The following is a 22,056-nucleotide window of genomic DNA, read 5'->3' as shown; positions in this document are numbered from 1 at the left end:
ACAATATGCAGTGCGTGTGGAGAGGAAGAAGAAACTGCCGAACACTTGATAATGTTCTGTAAAGGGCTTCACCCTATAGTTCAGGATGATGGCGCAGAGTTTTTCAAAGCACTGGGATTTAGGGACAGTGAGGGCAAAATAGACTTTAAGCGGGTAGACTTAACTAGAAGGAGGTTATCTGATTGGTGGCTAAAGTCAAGGCACGAGTGAAAATTAAACCCTTCACTGCGAAGTACGAATCCTCAACTTCATTATTTAAAGGAAAAAAAAAGATAAATGTAATGGTTAGTTCACTAAGTATTACGGCTAGGTGGCGTTAGCCGCCGCCCGATCTAAAGGGTACAGCCACATCCATCCATCCATCCATCCACCTCCGGACAAAAGGCTGTCGTCTTTCGGAGTCTTTTGCAGCGAATCACGGAGATACGCGGCCAATTTATCAGCGTGTAACAGTGACGGCTGCGTTTCCTTGCGGGCAAAGTGCATGAACGTTGATGCATTTATATTTTGGTACAAGTTATGAACGTCCAATTTCAGAGTATTGGGGAGCCGCTCTCTGCGGAGTTCTTCACCTTTCGCTTTGCTCCTTCATGACGTAAGAAACATAAATTAGTTAAGTGCGCTTTACTAAAGCTAACATGAAAAACTTGAAGCAGTACAAAAAAGGCTGTTCAGTTTGGTTAATTCAAATTTAAAATAACGGATTCGACGATTGAACTCATGACTGCTAACAACATTGAAGCGCTTGAACTAAGACGAGAAATGAACTGGCTGAATCTTCTCAATATTCCTGTTAATCATAAGTTAGCCCCTGACCCAGGTGCTTATGTATTTCTTCTGTCCACTCGGCATACAAGTCATCATTACGCCCATTTCTTGACCCAGTATTTCGCTAAAAGCAGCTTGTTTCAGCTTTCCTTTTTTTTTCGTATACTGTATTAGAGTGGAACTAACTGATCTTAGCCAATTTTTTGTAGCTTAGAGCTTCAATATGCACTGTTAGAGTTATTTTTTCGTATCATGTAATATTTTGCCATGTTATCTTTTAAGTAGATCACTAGTATGTGTTTTGATTGCGTTTCTGGTGATATATTTTGATGATATCACATCTGTTCTTCCTTATACACCGCCTCTTGTACCTGTCCTGCTTGGGCCACGAGCTGATCTAGAGTGTTGGATAAATAAACGAATAAACAAAATTTAGTCTTTCTTCATGCTGTCAATGTGAGTGGAAACTTAAAAAAATGGACGTAGATAGCGCAAATACACAAAAAAAAATAAAATGATACGCAGGTCAGGGCCGTGAAGAGAAACGTTGATTTTGTGCACTTGGCGTTATTGCAGAGAGGAAATGATGACTCCATAACAAAAGGGGAATGGGCATTGGCTTCTGCAAGCTGTGAGCAGCTTCTGAAGGAGTATCTTAAGGCTTGTGCTAATAGCAAATTTTAGGTTCGAAGCCAGTAGTTATTTTGGTAGAAGAATAACCTCAAATGAAGTTCGAATTGTATATTCGCATGTTACAAAGAAAGTCCTTTAACCTTCACCTTTCACAGTTCAACGCGATAGCGTTATCCTGTCCCTAGTGAGTACTCGAACCACATGGTGCATGCTTTTTCATTGTCTGATGTTACTCGAGAAGTTCAAGTTGCAGATTACAACAATGTCATCGATAAAGTTGAAGGTGGCTGTTGCGGGTGAAACTTTCGCATATGGCTACATTCTCTGTGTAATGGGAAGCATACACTCTTAGAAAAAAGGTGGTAGTACTTGCTAACTTTGGGGAAGTAATGGTTTGTCACATACAACCCTGGTAGTAAGCGCAGTTATTAACGGCAAGGGTGGTAACAGTTACTACCTCTGCTGTTACTGCCAACAGTTAGTAACTGTTACTGCCCTAGCCGTTACCACCCATTGGTAGTAACTTGATTGATTGATTGATATGTGGGGTTTAACGTCCCAAAACCACCATATGATTATGAGAGACGCCGTAGTGCAGGGCTCCGGAAATTTCGACCACCTGGGGTTCTTTAATGTGCACCTAAATCTAAGCACACGGGCCTACAACATTTCCGCCTCCATCGGAAATGCAGGCGCCGCAGCCGGGATTTGATCCCGCGACCTGCGTGCGGGTCAGCAGCCGAGTACCTTAGCCACTACACCACCGCGGCGGGGCCATTGGTAGTAACTTGTAAAGGTTTCAAGAAAAAAAGGTAGTAACCGATAGTACGAAGTTCATTCTGACATATTATTACTCCTCTGCTAATGTTGGCTAATCAATGTCCTATAACTAGACGAATTCGACCAAGAATCGGGGTGTGCCATGATTGCGAAGAGTGCATAGACCAAATAAGTTTACTATTTTTTACGTATATATGTACTAAGAAGTAAGCGTGGGGTATATATAGCCCCTAATTCGCAAAGGCGTGTCTGGCACAAGGGAGCACTTGCGTTTCAGGATGAATTATAACAAATATAAATCTCAAGCACTATATTATACTACCTGGTTACATGTGTTTGATGACGTAGCACAAGACGTTCAATGAGCCTTACTTATAAAATATAATATCTCATATTTATTTATTATAAAATGGCCACAAAAAGGCATTATGTACATGGCCGGAACAATGTACCGAGCTCATTTTCAGTGCATTTTAATGCTTCACACGACTAATATATCAGCGCTTAAATGTGTCAATATATCAGCGCTTAAAAGGTAATAATCGGTTTGGGGATTTGACGCACCGAAACAATGATAATATTTGGAGACACGCCACAGTAGATTAACTGTGAATGTCCTCGAGGCTGATTGCGACCGTCTGGTGATTTTGATCTGCTGGTCTTGTTAATATGTGCTGTTTTTACTAAGTTTGTTGTGATTGTATATTACGAGGCGTGTAGCACTTGCTTATGGTTCGTAAACTTGTACTTCTTCGTTTTGACAATATCAGAGTGACATTTACATATATTGGTTAAGTAATTTACAACAAAATGTATTTTCTTGATCTATGGATACCTTCTGCGTCATTTTTCCGTGTAACGAATATAGGTTGAGACGGTTCCTCTCATAAACTCTCAGAATCGCATTCACACACTATTTTGGAATAGATAGTCAAACGCCGGGTAGCAAAGAGGTAGTAACGGGGCAAGAAAGGTAGTAACGGCTGAAGTTACTACCTCTTTCATTTCAGTTACTAACTGTTTACTAACGTAGGTAGTAAAGAGGTCGCAAAAAGTTAGTAACGGTTGCAGGTAGTAACTGTTTACTAACGTAGGTAGTAAACAGGTAGCAAAAGGGTAGTAACGGTTGAAGAAAGGTAGTGATCACTGCAGTTACTACCTATTTGCTTGCAGTTGCTACATTTTCACTAATTTTTTTGAAGAGTGTACTTTAAACCGTGAGTAGCCATGCTCGTGAAATGTTTCAAACCTCCTATGCACTCTCTCGTTGTCTGAAGGGAATACGTGCAGTGACGTGTGTGCTTCTTGAAATGGTTCGCTGGCCTTGAGCCACGATGTAGTTTTGATAATCACTTGTTCTGGCGCCCGAAGGCAATGTACGCTTATACCACTCAATATAACTCTGGTATTACATGTGAAGCCTGCATGGAGAATGCGGGTGTGGGTAAAGCATGAATGTTATTTTCATATCGTTTCCAAGTAGAGGAAGTTGTTTTCACTGCAGTTCTAAGGAGACTCGTAGCTGTGTGGTAGAAAATCTGCTAGCCAATCATACAGCCCGGGCTCGATCCCCATTCGGAACCGGAAACTTTTTGATTTTTTTGCATGTTTGTCAATTTTTCGATCACGAACAAGGTGATAATCTTTGCTCGCAACCAAAGATGCCGACACCGAGGCCGGAATTGCTGCGAAACGAGCTCTCTAACGCTATCGCGTGAAAATGAGCATGTTTGTCATGAATCAACAAATCTGCTCAATATTATCTTAAAAATTTAATCAAGGCTTTTGCAAATCTCTTTTTTATTGGTTGAAAGAGAAGTGGTTACAACTTTTGAGCCGTTGCATCATTACAGATTCGGCAGAATGCAAGTGATAACCTGTAAAATACGCTAAGTTTTAAAATATACTACACTTGGAGCATATAAGCCGGTATAACAAGCTTTAAACTTTAAAAAAATTATGCATGGCTGTAAAGGTAGTACGTTCATTTAACCTTAAAGTAAGACTCCAAGACTCCACGGCACTGTAGTTTTTTCCTGGAAAACTGTATTTACGGCATAGAATTTCCGCATTACAGTGATACCGTCTTTACGAGAGAAGTTACACGAGGAATAATGCGATTCGTTCATTGGAAATAAATTTTCAAGAACTTAAAATCGAATTGAAGTGATTTATAATTCTGCAATATTAGTCTGAATATTCGAAGTGCTCAAGTATTCGCACAAGCCCAAGTATATCGTCTTGTTCTACCTTTCTTTCACCTAGCTTCAATCCTCCTTTGAATCTTTCTCTCTTTTTTTTGCTTCCTGAATAAGTAATTCCGCGATGATTTCGCTTGAAGTAACAGTAAAGTCCGTACGGCTGCTCGTACTCACCGCCAACATATTTACGTCAGGCCACGAAAGCGCGGCGACGTGTTCGAGGACCCGCTTCGTATCGAGTGGACCGCCCGAACCTTCCAGATCAGGATCCAGCAAGGCAGAATATCCCACGTTGGACAGCATGTCCAGTGCATCCTGCGGGTCGCGAAACTTGGCCTTGCCACGGTTAGACAATGAGTGCCACAATGAAAACTGTGCCCCCGCCAAGGGCAACAGCACTGCCGTGGCTCCAGCTGCCACCAACGATTGCATTGCTCCCCTTCTGAAAGGTTAAAAAGAGGAGTTTAGACAAAAACACTTTTTTTCAGGGGTTAGGGCTTCCACCACTCTTTATATATGTTTGCGGGTGTCTTTGTAAGTGAGTGTGTATGTACTGACAAGTCAAACTTAAAAATTTTGTGGCTTCACCTTGGCTGCGCCAGTAGTTAGAAACATAGAGAGAGAGAGAGAGAGAGAGAGAGAGAGAGAGAGAGAGAGAGAGAGAGAGAGAGAGAGAGAGACGGAGGTTTGTGAGATAGACGCAGTGAGGTCGGCCTGAGTCAATTTTCTTACCTGCAACTCAGTGTTAGGTAAGGGAAGAGAGTGGCAAAGAAAGTATAGAAATGGTGTTGATGATGGCGAGGATTGAGGATGGAGGTGAGGATAGATTGAAACCTTGAAAGCTCAGAAGTTATGTACAGTCATTTTTTGAGTTTATTTTTCTCGCAAAAAAGAGATTCATATTGAAGGATGGACATGCGAACACGGGCACGACAAAAAACTGATGACTGCCTTGTCTTTTCTCCGTGTCCGCCTTTGCATGCGACGTCTTTTAGCATGAATGCGTACCAACTGGCTCAGCTCTCTCTGCTTCAAGAAACCAAAGCATTCAGTACATTGTGTGCTGCCTTAGCAGTAGAGGCTGCGCTGGATCGTCTATTCGGGACCTGTAACAGTGTTAACAAAGACCGTGCCCGACATTTATGCAGCCTGCGCTATCCATGAAGTGTAAACAACTTTAATAAGAAGGGGAGGGGGAGGGAGGGGGTATAAAGATCTACTAAGGTGAGAGTCATAACCTTCGACTTCAGGGCTTGAGCGGAAATTGTAATCAAACTCAGCCATTTAACAAGTGTCACGTGGGATCATAAGTTTATGACCGTGCTCTGCTTAGTGTATAAAGGAACAGCCAATTTTTATGGTTTGCTCGTTGTGCCCGATCTTCATATGGCATACCTTGATGGCAGGTTTCACAACCTTACCTTGGCGTTGCGTATATGAAAACGTGCTAACACAAAGTTAACATGAGCACATTGTTCTTTGAGCCGCCGAGTACCACTTGGCGATAGACTAATAACTTCTAGTTCAAGCGTAAGTGTAATAGATTTTCCAGATGTCAATGTCGCACTCTGCAACGCATACAAGAGCGCTGGTAGGACAGAAACATTCTAGCGTGTACCCTCTAAAGATAATTTCGCCAGAGAAATAAAGAAATATCGTTTACTCACGTTTTGCACGTGCTATATTATTTTACTAAAGTTTGAAGGAGAGGTCGTGAGTATCGGCCTGATGAACTGCCATAATAATATCATTAGGAGTGTTGCATGGGGGTTTCTTTACGCTGTCACATTTTCCTTATCTAGATTAGTCACATGGAGATTGCTGAAATGTCATTGCGTACATCGTAAATGCTGAATATCACAGTGGTTGTAGACTGAGCTGTGCCGCTTCGGCTGGTTATAGGAAATTTGGCTCACATAGCCGTTGACGGTGACGATGCTGGTAGCATTAACCGAACGCCACCTTGTGGATCTCACCTAAAAGGTGGAAGTCAGGCCGCGTACTGTACTTCAACCTGATGGCTCACACCAAAGAAGGTCACGTGTAATGACACCCAGTATTCTCGATGCTGGCCAATCCAGCAGGCGTATAGCATTTACCTATCTTGTTTCGGGACGAGGCCTTAGCAGAAACACACAATTTTCATTGAGCTCAATACATAGAAACACTAGCACCCTGTTTTACCCGTTAAGATTGTCCAGAGATTACCTCCTCCTTTTGCCGTTTGTACATGCACGCTTGGGCGTCTTCTCACTAATTTGGGCACCACCTTGTTTCACACGTTTGGTGTGGCAAGTATAGTGTTATGACCCCGTGACCTGTAAAATAAGAGGAAAGCCATAAATATTGGTAGGCCCATGAACTAAAGTTGTGAAATGTGACAGCGTCTACCGATAACCGGCACCCCCCATCTACTAGAGGACTTGAACAAAGCTTTTGCCGTCAATAGAGAAGAAATTTGGAATTTCATCTGTTAGTGGACCTAACTGCATTGAAAACAGTTAGAAGGAAACCTTTTATCATGCATTTCATTGGTATTTTTTGGCGACGTGTCAGTGGGACTCAGCTGCTTTAAATTTCTGCTCTCGCATTAGCTTGGAATTCTAGCAAGCACCGTCCGCATATCACCGTTCTACGCCCCCAGCGCTGCCTTCTTACCTGATGGCTGATCGATGACATTTAGAAGACTAGCTATATCGGTTTGTTGGTTGCTAGCGAGTATGTGACAGAGCACTCTTCAAAAGCGCCACCACTACACTTGTTAATTTGCGGTAATATGCTGCACCTTTATATACGTAGATTATAGCTCTCTCTGAAGTCATTTCCGGTGTATACTGCTCGTAGGAAACAAATTATCATCTCCGAAAGCGCTGCAGACACTGACATGACGGAAGTTGGCGATATAAATTTCGTGTTTTCGCAAGCCCTGCAGCAGCTGGCTTGTCGAGTACTTTGATTTCCGGAGGCATTGTCATTAGTTGCGGTACTGGTTAGGCTTACAATTTTATGGATATACCTGCTAACATTATCACTAAGACCATCACTCCAGTCGATTCGTCCTTTTTGATTTTACTGGATTATTTAACCCTTCACGCTTTACTACATTTTTGCTGTGTCACCAGGATTGTTTCGATGTGGGCTGTGTTTTATTGCTGAATTTTACCTATGTCTGTTTTTCGTACAATATCGCGGCAAGAGTCTAACCCCTGTAGAAGCTTTTTGACTCTGGCCCTCAGCATTCAGAGTGTTGGATTGTTGTAAATCAGTAGAGTACAGTGAAGTGGTGTCCCGCTCACGGGATGGGCACGCCATGTGTTAGACGGTCCCTAATTTCAGTAAATTTTAGAGAACTGTACTTCTAGAGCGTTTTTTTACGGTGGGTGCATGTCGCAGAAGGGAAAAGTGTCTCAAAATTTATCTCATACAGCCTGTGGTCACTTGTATACCTCAGATGATGAAATAAACTAATGCTCGAGCAAACAAACCGTAACTGAATTAAGGTTAACTATTTCGACTTGTCATCGTCCCGTGTCCATTTTCCATAACGTTATACATTTTGACGATACAAGAGGAGAGCTGACTCCTCTAGGGAAGCATTACGTAGTGTATTGACAACTTCTTATACCTCATAAATATGTGTAGAGCACTGATAGACTCTCAGCTACGTCATGCCGCTGTGTTTGAAGCAGTAAACTTTACAGGCGCTTCAGTAACTATTGTTTTTCGTCAACGCCGCATTGACTTAGCTGCCATATGTTCCATAAATAGTCTTGGGAAGAAGAATGTGTTGGGAAAGAGAAATTACAGAGGAAGTCTATGTGATCGTAGCACGATGTCAGAAAAGTAATCTGCCTGATCTTTCTTTTTTTTGTACGGTGCATTAAAACTGACCTCTCCACCGATTCAAGGCGGTAACTCTTGGAATTGAATTATTAGCAAAATAGAAGTAATGTACTGCCAGTAAAAAATATTTTGGGCTATCCTCACAGTATTTCGCAATTTGGAATTGGTGATTGAGAAGTATTGTCAAAATATTTTTTTGTGCACCTTCATTAACTATGCAGTCACTGATTAACAGCAATGTAATCGGAGTTACAACATGACAGAGCGTTCAGCATTGCAGGCCAGTCGAAGTTTCTGATCATTGAGCTGTGAAATATACTTCCAACTTTGCATTCATTTGTTTCTTTCTCAGCAGATGGTAATTTGTAGTTATTGTCTCGTACACACATTTCATTTGATAAGTTAATCTCACAGTTACTTTTCTGTTGTGCTTTGAACAATATACCTCGTCATATTTTGTCTTCAAGTTTATTACGCACGAGTGGTACGGTTCGTAACACCTCTATGATAACGTGAGAATGTCTCTTTCATACATTACCACAAAAAACAGAGGTATTACTATTCGACGTATTAGCAATGTTTTGCTACCACCTTTGTTTTATTCTTATTTTTGGTTATTTACTTTTTTTCGTTGGGCCACACTTTTTTCTGTATTTTATACTAGAAGTATCTCAAAGTGATTAAAATTGTGGCGTCATTTTTTAATAAGTTTAATCCCAATATTAAGAATAATAATGTTTCATATTATATTCTTAAAATAACTCATTGTTAACGTGATTTTCAAAAAAAAAAACGACAGCATTAATGGGCAGCCAGCTGGTTTATTAAAGGAGCATCGCTTCCAAAGAACTTCAAACTTCAAAAAGCATAGCCGTTGAGCTCCAAAAAATCTCGGCAGTCCGAGGATCAAAAGCCTGCGTATGGAGGGACGTGATGCAGCAGCTGATTGGATGCATTCCAGTGGCTCCTGCCCAGCTCTAACTCGCCTTTCGATAATCGGCAACCCTTCCGGGAGTCGAGCCAGAGAAAATCTGCCCCCGAGCACCGGAGCAACCGGAAGGGGTGCCGCTCGAATGAACGCCCAGCTCAAGAGATTGAGAGAGCATTTCTAATGAGTGCCAAGGGTGAGGTGAATGTGCTTCGAGTGCTTGAAAGCAGTTGGCCGAGTACGGATTCTGTGAAGCCTTACCTGCACAGGAACGGCCCTTGCGCACGTCTCCTGGGTCGTCTTCGATTGCGCGAATGCCCGTGTCCCGAAACGTGCGCTTATTGCGATACGCGACCCTCACCTACTCTAGCTTTTATTATAATTTTTCTTGCTGTACGAGAAGAGGTCTCGCTTCTTTCACGGTGCAGAATTTCCAGTTGGTGCCCGCGGAAGTGAACTCAAGTCATGGCTTAAGGCCATAGACTTTGACAAATCGCATGTATACGCCAACGCACTTATTTTGTCGGTCACAGCCGGTCGCGGAGCTGCGTAGCCACGTTGTATATGATCCGTCAGGGGTTATTCTGCGGGTTTGCCCCCGATTATGGAATCACGTGGCGAATATAGGGGAAAAAAGAGTTGCATTTCCGAAGCCCTCGGCAATTCAAGACTACCATTCATGTCAAAAGTACAAAAAAAAAAGGAACTGATAGATGGGTCTGTCGATCTGTACGCGTGTATATGTTGCTAATGAGGGAAGCCCGTGACATAGCATAGAAGTAGGACAATAAAACCAATGATTATTTTTGATGCAGTACCCTGTGAAAGACGTTGTCATGCTTGAGAGAGCCACGAGGTGGGCTCTAGATTTGTGGGATTTAACGTCTCAAAACCACCATATGATTATGAGAGACGCCGTAGTGGAGGGCTCCAGAAATTTCGACCACCTGGGGTTCTTTAACGTGCACCCAAATCTGAGTACACGGGCCTACAACATTTCCGCCTCCATCGGACGAGGTGGGCTCTAAATGGAAGGTAAGGTTAGATGAAACGCGTGGCGATCTCGGGGCACATTACAATCTGTGCACCCTATTCGATAGACAATCCTAGTAAAAACTTCGACAGATACCACGCACCTTGGGAATTTATGTTGACGAAGCATGCGGATGGAAGGAGATAGTGCTGAAACTTTCCTAATGAGGGAAACGTTTCGGACTAGCGCTAGAGATATGTACAAATGCACGCACATATATACGTTAAACAGACGCATATGTTTAATATAACCAGTTGTTTACAGTTGCATAATGATGCCAAAGGCAACATGGATATTAGCAATACCAGAAGCGGTAAGCAGATATGAAGCACTGGTGTTCGCGAGGATGGTAGCCCTACACACTGCTTCATAAATAAACTTGAGCGGATGGCGCCTAACTGCAATGAAATTAGCCCGAAATGACTGCTGAATCATAGAAGTACCTATGTAATGTTTATACAATTGAATAGCGAGTGCTGTAACCCGAATTGACTTTTCACGTCCATTTGAAAAGTAGTTCCGTAACCTGGCGTAGCTCTGTGGTATAATACTTGAATTGCCACGCAGAACGCTGGGGTTCGATTTCTGCTGGGACTCTCTAATTTATTCTTTGCATTCGTCGGGTCAACGCTGCTGATGTTAAATTATTGTGCCTGATGTTAAAGTTACCCGTGCCTGTTCTTGCCGTTCCTGGATAGATATAAACTGTCAGACACCTGTGGCACACATGTCTGTGGCACATGTGCGCTTGCGAATAGGTATTCCACGTCTGGTTGAAAACGTTTGACGACGTACGCGACGGGATTGGAACATTATTCAAGTCATGATGAGTGAGTCATATTCGTCAAACCATCTTAACCTACCATATTAACTTTGGTTTACCCCAGGCTGAAGGGGTGATCACAAAAACACCCAGACATAGGCGACTAGATAGATAAATGAATATATACGTAGATACACGTTACGTAGATAAATAGTTACGTAGATAAATATATGCGCAGATAGACGCTCAAAGTGCCCGCCATACGCTTAGAAATGCTTCACATTTAAAAGTGCGCAGGCACACTCGGCAGGCGTATTCATGTCATTGCCTGTACACTGTTAACGAGGTAAGGATGGGGCTCCGATCTTCGTGACACGTGGTGACTTGCCGCATCACACGCAGGTGTTGTAGAAGTGCCCGGATGACTACTCAAAAGAGCGCAGGAGCCTCGGCCTCTTACGTAGACTTGTGAGTTTGCACTACAGCTGCTGTTCCACTCGCTCCACAGTCCTCGTAAGAGCACTGCACTGCTATAACACGTTCAATAAATGAGCCCGACATTGATTTATATGTGCCTCCTTATACGTTATTGTCAAAGTGGATAAATGTCGTGGCTGCGGGATAACAGAGCGGCAACAAGAGCGTGTGGCCACATGGGCATTTCGTAGTGATTAGCACAATGATGGCCTCACATCGTTTCCTGAATTCTATCTAGGTTTATCTTTCGCCGTATGTAATTTGTCATGTTCGTGCTATGACTTGAGAGTTCATATTGATTTTTATGCACTCTGTGGGTACTTCTTTTTTTTTTTTGCTTCAAGCGTATTCATGTTCATCACGTTTGCCGCTTATATAATATGTTTCATGTATTGCAGTTTATTATCTTAGGATACTCGATTATTGGCCAATTGAGAGAGCGCTTATGTGTCATATATGACTGGAAACATGCCCGCCGATTCTAACATCAAATACAAAACGAAATTATTATAAATATAACCAATCAAGATACAAAAAAAACATGTAACACGAACTGGGGAAAACAAGAAGGAACAATTTGCCAGATGATACGTAGAATGGGAATGAATGTCATGCGAAGCAGGCCAAGAGAAGATGTCTGTGGAGTATTTTTTTAGTGAGGTTTTTTTGTTGCGAAACGACGTTAAACATGTTCTATGCACAGACATGCATGTTGAACTGCCATGCATGTTGAACATGCATGTTGAACGACAACGACAACAGCAGCAGCAGCAGCAGCAGCAACGACAACGACAACAACGACGACGACGACATTATCGTCGTAATCGTTATCGTCATCGTCGTTATCGTCGTTATCGTCATTATTGCTATCGTCGTTATTATGATTATTATTATTATCGCTGAAGTAAGTCCGCCATGAGAATAATTTTTGAACAGCTTTTAGTTCCTTTATGCTGCCTTCAGTGTACGGGTCCGAAACTAAATACTTACTTTCTACTACAGGATGGACAAAGTTATACATGCTGTTAATGTAAGCTTGTGTGTATATCGCCGCGAATTTTTCTTAGAGCAACCAAGTTCCCGCATAGACCTGCTCACAACTTCCCACATGTGTTCATTCCATTTCAAAGCGACATTGATAACGCGATTGCGTCATAGGGCTCGTTTCGCAGAAATTCTGGCGTCGGTGTTGCGGTGTGGCCGTCGTTGGTTGTGAGTGAAAAATGAGCGCCTTGTCTGTGACGAAAATATCGGGACAAACTTATGTAAAATAAATAAGAAAAATTATCTGGTTCGTGTGAGGATCACACCTAAGCCCTTTTCGTGGAAAGCAGGTGTTCCACCACACAGCTAGGTGACTTCCTAAAAGTACAGTGAAAACAACGTCCTCTGCTTGAAAATGCCGTGATAAGAACTTTTATAATTTACGAACAAATGCACGCTGTATACAGGCTTCACAACGCAGCATATAAAAATTGGGGGACCATAAAGCTTCGCCCTTGAAAGTGGAACGCGAAAGCGACGTCTTGTTCCTAGTGCGCGATTCGTACACTTAGTGCATGAAAGCTTTTCGAACTTGCTATGTACCAACTACGTGGCCTTAAAGGTGCCGTGCAGCACTTTTTGAGCATGGTCAGAAAACGCTGCCGATTCCAAGCATAGGCTCCCGACAACAAGCAAGCCAAATATTATAGCCCAGCATGCGGCCTGGATTTCACAATAAATTATCAAGTCGGCTAAAAATTGCTTTCTCTTCTCTCGACAAATCACGTTATTCACCCCAAAATCACACGTCAACGCCTCATCTATCAGCCATTGGCTTTCAAACTTCAATATTTATTTACCAGAAAAGAACTGGAAGGTTGCCAAGGCTAAAAGCCGTGAGAACAGCATGACAAAGGCCCTGGTGACCTGTGAATACACATGGCAGTAGGGTGAAAATGATTAGAGGTACATAACTTGCAAGTGCTAATATAAAACACGAACAATACATTCTAACTAAAAAATTATTTCACAATTGATTATTTTAAAATGCGTGTTATATATGTGCAATAAAAAAAGGAGTTTCCAAGAATCAAGGTACATCGTGCGTAGGCAATCGTATGCATTGACACTTGTGCACTTTAAAGCACACATATATACATTTCGTGAAATACAAAGTACATACATATGCAAGATAACAAGATGTAGCATGATACAATGTATTTAACACAAGGTGAAACTATGAAAGATACGAGACGATGCGAAAAGATTGTTGCACATGTTCCAATGACGCCAGAGAGCGGAAATGAGAGTGTAGATGGCACTCTGCTGGTGTGAACATGGCGCGCTCGCTTGTTACAGAGATTGCCGCGGGAGGCCGCTGCTTGTCAACGCACGCGTGCGCGCACGATCACGCTGGAAATGCCATGCATTGGAAGGAAAAAAAAAACAGAGAGAAAAAGGGCTGAAGGTCACGAAGCGCCCGGTACGTTTTTATGTGGCCCTGCCATTCCTCCCTGCTTATATTCACGTGTTTTCGTCGGGACGAGAGAACAGAGAATGTAATTGCAGCATGCGACAAATCTTCGTAACTCCACTCGCCTTGGACAGATTCCTACAATTTTTGCGGCGTTGAATTTGTGAGGCAATGTGCTCTTCCAGTGAATTCATCCCATGGTTACTTGAAAAAAGTGTTTCGCGGCCCCTTTATAGCAATAGGCGCAGTAGCGTGCGTGCCTTTTGTAGCGGGTGACCGTCTTTAAAGCCACGAAGTCATTTTGATAAGCACATGTTCTGACGCCTAGTGGCAATGTTCGCTTATACCGTGCACTATTGCTGCAATATTTCATGTTGTATTGTGAAGGATGTAAAGAATAAGCATGTGTTTGTAAAGCATGAGCGTTACTTTCACTGCATATTCAAGCAGTGCAAAATGTTTTCACTCTATTCGCAAGAAGATGCGTAGTCGTGTGGTAGAACTTCTGCTTGCCACCCAAACGGCCCTAGTTAGATCCCAACTCTGCTCCAGGAATATTTCATACTTTATTTTAATGGTACCCTTCGCGATTTCTTGGTCGTGCATAAGATGAATATTTTTCTCTCACAGCCAACGACACCTACGCCGACGCCATAATTCATGCGAAGCGAGCTCTTTAATGCTATCACGTTAATATTGCAGTAATATTGCGCATTAAGCGTACTTTGCCATCGGGCGTCGAAACATGCGATTACCTAACAACTTCGTGGTTTAAAGCAGGCTACCCATTACAAGAGACCGGCACGTTACTGCGCGTATTCCCTACAGAACGCGTACAGGGTGCATAGCAAGTTTGAAAACATTTCGCGCGCATAATTATACTCGTGGTTTAAAGTATGCTACCCATTACACAGGATGCAGCCATATGCGAAAGCTCCACTGACACAAGCCACATTAAACTTTATCGATTACATTCTAGTAATCCACAATTGAAATTTCTGGACTGACATCATACAATATATGATTGATTTGTGGGGTTTAACGTCCCAAAACCACCATTTGATTATGAGAGACGCCGCATCATACAATATAAAGCTCGCGGTTGAAGTAAGTGGTTGAAGTACACACCAGGGACAAGATATCGCAATGGCGTCCAACTCTTGAAGGCGAAGCTTAGAGGACCACTCACTATGCAACCGCGTTCAAAGACGAGGATGTGGTTTCCTCCTCTCCTTCGCTATCCTTCGCACACGCGATGCATCTACCTTGCCCCTTAGTTCTCAAGAGCACGTCAACAATGTCGAAACTATGCGCTAGAGCTTATCAGGATTTCGCGCTTCTCGGCTACACGTGGGAACACGGGGTACCCCACAGGGAGCAGTGTTATCACCGCTCCTTTTCAACATTGCTATGATGCGCCTTCCAAGCGAATTGGCCAGGGTGGAAGGCACACAGCACGCAGTATATGCCGACGATATTACAATCTGGACCACTAAAGGGAGCCTTGGTGAAATGCAGGAACGCCTTCAGCAGGCCGCATACATAGTCGAGGCGTATGCCAACGATTGTGGACTCCAATGTGCTCCAAACAAATCAGCGCTTCTGCACGTTAGAGCGAAGCCAAGAGATAAGTCAGCCATACACATCTCCCTGTCTGGGGTTCCCATCAGAGAGGTGGAGGAGCTCCGTATTCTTGGCCTGTTCATTCACCACAGACTCAGACCGGACTCCACAATAGCAAAACTCAAGAGAATAGGCGAACAGGTAGGGCGCATGATCCACCGCGTTTCCAACAAGCGGGGTGGTCTGCGGGGCAGGGACGCGCTTCAGCTCGCCCATGCCTTCGTGCCGATCCTCTACACCGTCCCATACCTTCGCACTAACAAGCAAGAAGACGAAAGAATAGATGCCATCATTCGTAAGGCTACTAAACGAGCTCTGGATATCCCGGTGGCCACTTCCAACGCCAAACTGAGGGCGTTAGGTGTGGTCAACTCCTACCAGGAGTTGCGGGAGGCCCACCTTATGAATCAATATACGCGGCTCGTGCAGACGGCTCCCGGGCGCCGCCTGCTAAACCGCTTACATATACAGCACACTTGCACTGCAGAGGAGGCAGAGCGTATCCCGGAACTGTGGCGGCATATGCTCTCGGTCTTTCCACTCCCCAGTAACAAGGATAAGCACACGCACGAAAGCAGAAGACAGGCGCGGGCTTGGACGCTTGAGAGGCAACACGGCTCACGACCTGGTGTATTCTACGTAGATATAGCAGGGCCTTCGCCCACGGGATTTTACACGGCCTCTGTAGTTCACCGGGAAAAGCATGTCAATGGGCTCTCGTTCCGAGCACAAAATCCAGAGCGCGCTGAGGAAGGCGCGATAGCGCTCGCTGCTGCGGACCCCAACTCGAAAGTTATCATCACGGACTCCCGGAAAGCATGTGCTCATTACTTGGTAGGAGAGATATCCCCCTTAGCCAGCCAAATTCTAAAACGGGCTCTCGCTGATCCAGCCCCGAAACGCATCGTATGGGCTCCTGGCCATCAGGGCCTACGAGGTAATGAGGCCGCTGACGCGGCCGCCCGAGCGCCTACCCACCGGGCTCCTCACCTTGGCTCTTATGACTCGGAGGCCAATACACCGCTGCTGCGCTTCAAAGAAATTCTGACCTATTATCGCGACACTCACCGCCTTTACCCGGCTCCTGCAAAGGGGCTGAGTAAGGCGGAAGAGCGAACTCTAAGGCGCCGGCAGACAGGTACTTTACTCTGTCCTGCAATCCTAAAGCATTTCGATGCGAACACAGATGGGCGGTGCCCACACTGTGGGGAGACGTGTGATATCTCCACATGGTATGGGAATGTCTAAAAAATCCCCACCTACTCCCTTCCCCTACCCCTTCCCGAGAGGCATGGGAGACTGCCCTCCTCAACTGCTCATCACTAGAGTCTCAACGGGCTCTGGTGAGACGGGCGCGAGTAGGGGCCTCGTCATGCGGTGTCCCGGACTAAGGACGCCGACCATGTAACGGGGTCATGCTTTGGCCCCGTGCCTCTCTCTTTTATAATAAATGTTTTTCATCATCATCATCATCGGCTACACGCTGTTCCTGGCCGCTTGCGCAGTTGTAAACACACAAAATGAAGTGGGATCGGTTGATAGTGCACGATATTCGTGCGAGACAAGGAAGAACGGTTGGGCAGCTGCGTGGCAGAGCAGTGCAGGAGACAAATCACGTGTGATGTTTCGCGTATATGGGCCAATCGAGAGCTTGTACTCACAGACGTCACGGGAAGTATTGTCTGCGCCACAGAAGTACGCAAGAAGAACGCGAAATATCTGCAGAGACCATTTTGCTAGTTTTATTTTTACATTTTGAGATTCTGGTTAATGAATCCTTAAGAATACCCTCGTCTTTTTTCTGACAACCACATATTTACAGCAGTGAGGGAGCTGCCACTTATGCAGCGTCAAAATGTTAAGGACTGCTGGTTTTGTGTCATTCATCGCCATGAGCTTCTATCACGTTTATTTTCTTTTGCAGAAGATATGTGTAAACACGTAATATGTACATCCTGGTCACTAGCATTATAAATGATTTGATAGATTATGCACTCGAAAGCATACAGCTTAATTCTAGCGGGTACATTGTGAACTATACCACGAATGATTTGTAATTTAGAATGACAGAGGTCCCAAAACGGGTGCTTGTGGAATGCCCGAAATAAGAGTAACAGGAAAAGAGCAGAAGCCGTCAGTTCTGACACAATGAGCTCAATCGTAGAGATGAGCTCGGATTCAATAATTGAGGAGATTATTGTTTAATATTAGTTTTAGCCCGACCAATACATAAAAAGGAAAACAACAGGGTTATGCCTGTTGCGTGGCCCCTAAGCTTTCTCTCGGCATAGTTATCCTCGCGACTACTGTGGCGCCTCTAAGGAGGCTTAAAAAACTTGCTGGAGTGGAGATTCTTACCCACGAGTGAAGCCGTGCTAACCGCAAGATGGCGGCTGGGGCAGCTTTCTTACTAGGGGCTCGATGAGCTGTGGCCGCTCGGTGAATGAGAAGGAGCGTTTTCCTCGCACGCCGGACGAGTTTGAAAAGCAACCTTTTCGGAACAGATAGTGTTCAAAGTGCGTCCTTGTGTTACTAGTTTTCTTTAGTAAGCCTCGAATTCAAGGCAGTTTTATTGAAGGTTATGTCACCAATACTAGTCTCTCTGGATCATTTCTTTGGAAACAACAATTTTTTATTTATAATTAACGTAGCTTTTAGACTAACAAATTAAAGACACTTCATGTGCAAGTCGGCACCACCAGAAAATGGCATGTTTCTGAGATCTTTGGAGGGCAAACGCTGGCTTCACTACTGCTGGCAAAGCATTGCGGGAGCTTCCACTCCAGCAATTTTTTTAAACCTCCTTGGGTGCCTCGTCCCGGGTACAGCTGTTCATAGAGAAACGCTTACGCTGTCGCTCGGGCACCCGCGACAGTGACTCTTTGTCAGGTTGTAAATAACGCGTTTTACAGATGAACAATACAAGTTGAACACCGAAGTCGTTAGTAGAAGAGGCGATTACCCCTCATGTGTGAGGGGTAATCGTGAACAGTTTGCCCTAAGCATGTCACGTGCAACTGTTTTGTAGACTGGGCCCTAGTACTCTCCTTGAAGGTTTCCCGCTTGACCCACCCTAAATGAAAATAGGCTCTCCATACTACATTTCATTCTGAACAAATTTACGTTTTTATTCAAGACGAAGCACTGAGTGATGCGGGCACTGAAGAGGGTGGCCGAAGAGACCGGACGCTTTTTGGCCTGAAGTTAAACTTTTGCTCTACCTTTGTAAAGTGGAGCTTTGGCCTAGTTGATCTTGAATTATGGTTTGGCATTATGGTTTTGCACTTTGCATTATCTTCCTCTATCCCTCTGCTTTCGGCAATATGACAAGTGTAGCCGGTTGGACATGTTGGCAAAGACGCATGACTTGAATTCAGTAGCATTTAAAGAAACGCCGGCAAAATTAGATACATAGAAACGACAAGCACTACTCTTGTGTGCGTCTATTCTTCTTTTTTTTTGACAGGCTCCTCAGATTATATTTTTGCCAATGTTTGATGGGCATGTCTCTCCCAACAGCTCCTATCCGTCCATCACTTGGCCTAATTTCGTTAACGTGCACCTTAACTCCTTCAAGAAGACATTGCTGGCTACGTGCCTGGTTAAACGTTATTAATTCATGAAACGAAAACCAGCTACCAATATTTGTGAGCTTATGGCAAACATATCTATAACTGCATAGATGAGTGCTAGAATTGTCCACCTACGTGGATGCTGTGGTGCTCAGCTGCTGACCCGAAGGTCGCTGGTTCGATCCCAGCCATGGCGGTGGTGTTTCGATGGAGCCAAAATGCCAGAGGCCTTTGTACCGTGCGATGCCAGTATACCTTAAAGAAGACCAGATAGTTTTCGGAGCCCTTATCTACGGCGTCCTTCATAATGGTGTCGTGGTTTCGGGATGTAAAATCTCCCACATTAGAAAAAAAAGAAAAATATAATCGTGAAATGATTCCTTGAACAGCTCGACACTTTTACTGCCGTGTTATTGTAAATAACAAAGAGCTTATTTAGAAACGGAAAACATTCCTTTGTGCGACAACGTGAAAACTCGCTCTACACAACAGTTGCACTTGCCTTCCCACCCCGATTCGCTCTAAATGTCCACAACAACTTTTCAGAAATACACTGAACGACTTCCGATGCTGAACGTGGTCGTTTAATTTTTCCCCCATATAAAGTGTCCACAACGTGTGAAATGTGAAAGCAGTGCTTTTGTCACGAGGTGGCGCATCTTGCTGCTTTTTCTGACATCGTCTGCTGGCATGACGCGCTGAATCATGCAATTTTAGGGGCGAAGCTCCTTAGGGCGTGGGCTGTGCGTCCCCTGTAGCCTGTGTGTAGCCACCTCTAGTTTAGTTCTTGCAGTGTTCACTAGATGGCGGTACCGTCCCCTGTATGTAGCCACCTCTAGTTTAGTTCTTGCAGTGTTCACTAGATGGCGGTACCGTCTCCTGCATGTAGCCACCTCTCGTTTAGTTCTTGTAGTGTTTACTAGATGGTGGTACTTGTAGCTGATGATGAAAAGATGTTATAAACTAGAAAGCGGTACTTGTAGTTGATGAAAGACGCAAGATCTTATAAAATAGGAATGATGTCACATATGGCGCGTGTCATTGGTTGAAGGCAATCGTTCGATTTAGTGCGGCGACGTACGCTAGGGGGAGCGATGTAATAAAATCGAGTGGGCAAAATGTACAGAGGATTCATGGTTTACCAGGTTTACCTCCGGAGCTTCGCCCACTCATCATCATTCACTTCGTGGATATGGCGGAATTTTTTTTCTTGTTTTTATAAGCTAGAAGGCATTTCTTTATTTCATCTCTATCGGCCGTCAATTTTTTTATACTGCTCTCCTTGACGATCAACCTTTCTTCACTATGCTCACTGTTTCTTCGACTTTTCCAAGACATGCGCAAGATGGTTTGGCAGGCCTCCTGCGCTGAAAAACTTTGTTTTCTAGACAATTTTAGGGCTCACAGTAGAACAAGCTCTTAAACCTCGACTTCCAGAGGGTGAGAGGAACCTTTAATTTCGGTGCTCTCTCCTGAGCCTTCACAATGACCTGCCCCAACTACACTGTTTCATCAGCTGTATTCATATGACGGCGCTTTCGAGGCTGCACGTTTTCTTTTCTTCTTGCATGCACTGCGGTTCGCATGTGGTCGGAAGCTAAAGCCTCAGCTTAGGGTTCTTTTATATAGTTATCCCTAGTAAAATGCAATCAGCATACCAGCGAAATGTCGCTTGGCTTTCACCTGCTTTTTTGCCCGGCGGTCCTTGGCAATAAAATTTTTCAGCCACGCTTCCTCATGCGGTAGATCGGAGGAGAATTCACGACACTTCAATGTATCGTCTTTTATAGCGTCTGAGTTGCACAGGTTACGACGGCGCTACCTGACAACGGTGGACCTTCATCTGACGAGACCATCAAACTATGACGTGGGGCCCTATGGGCCCACCATAGAGCACTGTTGATGTATACAGTGAAAACAGGCCTTTGTGTATATAGTTCAGACTGTATGCAGTTGTAAAACTTAAAAATAAAGAAAGAAAACGTTGCACAGAGGCACAAAACTCCTTCGCGACATTGCTCTACAAGGAAAAAACGGTCAGCCACACACAAGCATACCAAAGAACCATACCGAAGCACACAAAACACGAGGCAAGCTTCTCGCACATACGATCTTTCGAAAAAAAGGGGGTGGGGGAGGGGGGGACACCTGAATGAACACGAAAGAGCACGCAGACACGCATAAATCCCGAGTGAACCGCATTTTACAAGGAACCAGGGCCTCCTCAGTGTACCGGAACCGTCGCGTCCTCACCAAAAAACAGTGGCTTCAACTGTCAACTGAGCAGAGACGCAATTGCCCACTGACGGCGGTGCGTATATAATCTCCGAAGTTTACATGTGTGGATATGTTTACGATGTGAGAGCTTTACGGTTTAAGACTTGATAAACGGCCTTTGGAATTCGAGGAAGATAATGTGTATTTGACAATGGGAATCAATAACTACTGGGAAGCCATCTGTTAGATTAGAGAACGTTACAGAAGTCATTAACTTATAGGTCATAACATTAAAGACTTCTCAAAAAGAAATCAAATAACGTAAAGTAACTCTCTGAAACACAAATATATATATATATATATATATATATATATATATATATATATATATATATATATATATATATATATATATATATATATATATATATATATATATTGCCACAAGGCAGTAGTGGGATTGGGGCATAAAGCAGTAGAGGGTCCCAGACTGAAAGAAAAGACTACGAAGTGGATAGAGACTGGTTCCAGCACGCCAGTGCGCCAGGCATTGTCATCACGTGTAATCGTTGTAAATATCTGTAAATATACGTTTTCTTGTAAGATTATTGGTGGAGGTGCTGGATACGCCTACCTCTGGCTTTTCCGGCAAACCAACACGGAACTTCGGAGTGGTCGCCACCTTCATTTTCCTGCAATGGCTCAACAGGCCCACCCACAAGAGCAACAGCAGCCGCAGCTGCAGCAGCAGCAGCACCAG

At 44.0% G+C, this 22,056-nt stretch overlaps 1 protein-coding gene across 4 annotated transcripts in view; it reads right to left on the bottom strand.

Moving 5' to 3' along the window:
- The window catches only part of LOC119173736 (sphingomyelin phosphodiesterase), a 45,911-nt gene extending 36,421 nt beyond the window's left edge, over window positions 1-9,490 (bottom strand). For 2 of the 4 annotated variants that reach the window (XM_075883103.1, XM_075883106.1), the window contains exons 1-3: window positions 9,415-9,490; window positions 6,591-6,700; window positions 4,557-4,824 (exon numbers count right to left, since the gene is read on the bottom strand). In XM_075883103.1, coding sequence (XP_075739218.1) covers window positions 4,557-4,814 — 258 coding nt within the window. In that variant the 5' untranslated portion in view covers window positions 4,815-4,824; window positions 6,591-6,700; window positions 9,415-9,490. Of the gene's footprint in view, window positions 1-4,556; window positions 4,825-6,566; window positions 6,701-7,040; window positions 7,130-9,414 lie in introns of those variants that run through there. The other 2 variants (XM_075883104.1, XM_075883105.1) reach the window with 2 other exon arrangements.
- Window positions 9,491-22,056: the final 12,566 nt, after the last annotated feature.

Source organism: Rhipicephalus microplus, unplaced genomic scaffold (assembly GCF_043290135.1).
Source record: "Rhipicephalus microplus isolate Deutch F79 unplaced genomic scaffold, USDA_Rmic scaffold_15, whole genome shotgun sequence".
NCBI lineage: Eukaryota > Metazoa > Arthropoda > Arachnida > Ixodida > Ixodidae > Rhipicephalus > Rhipicephalus microplus.
Note: the sequence above shows the minus strand (reverse complement) of the source record. Positions and strands in the feature narration are given on the sequence as shown.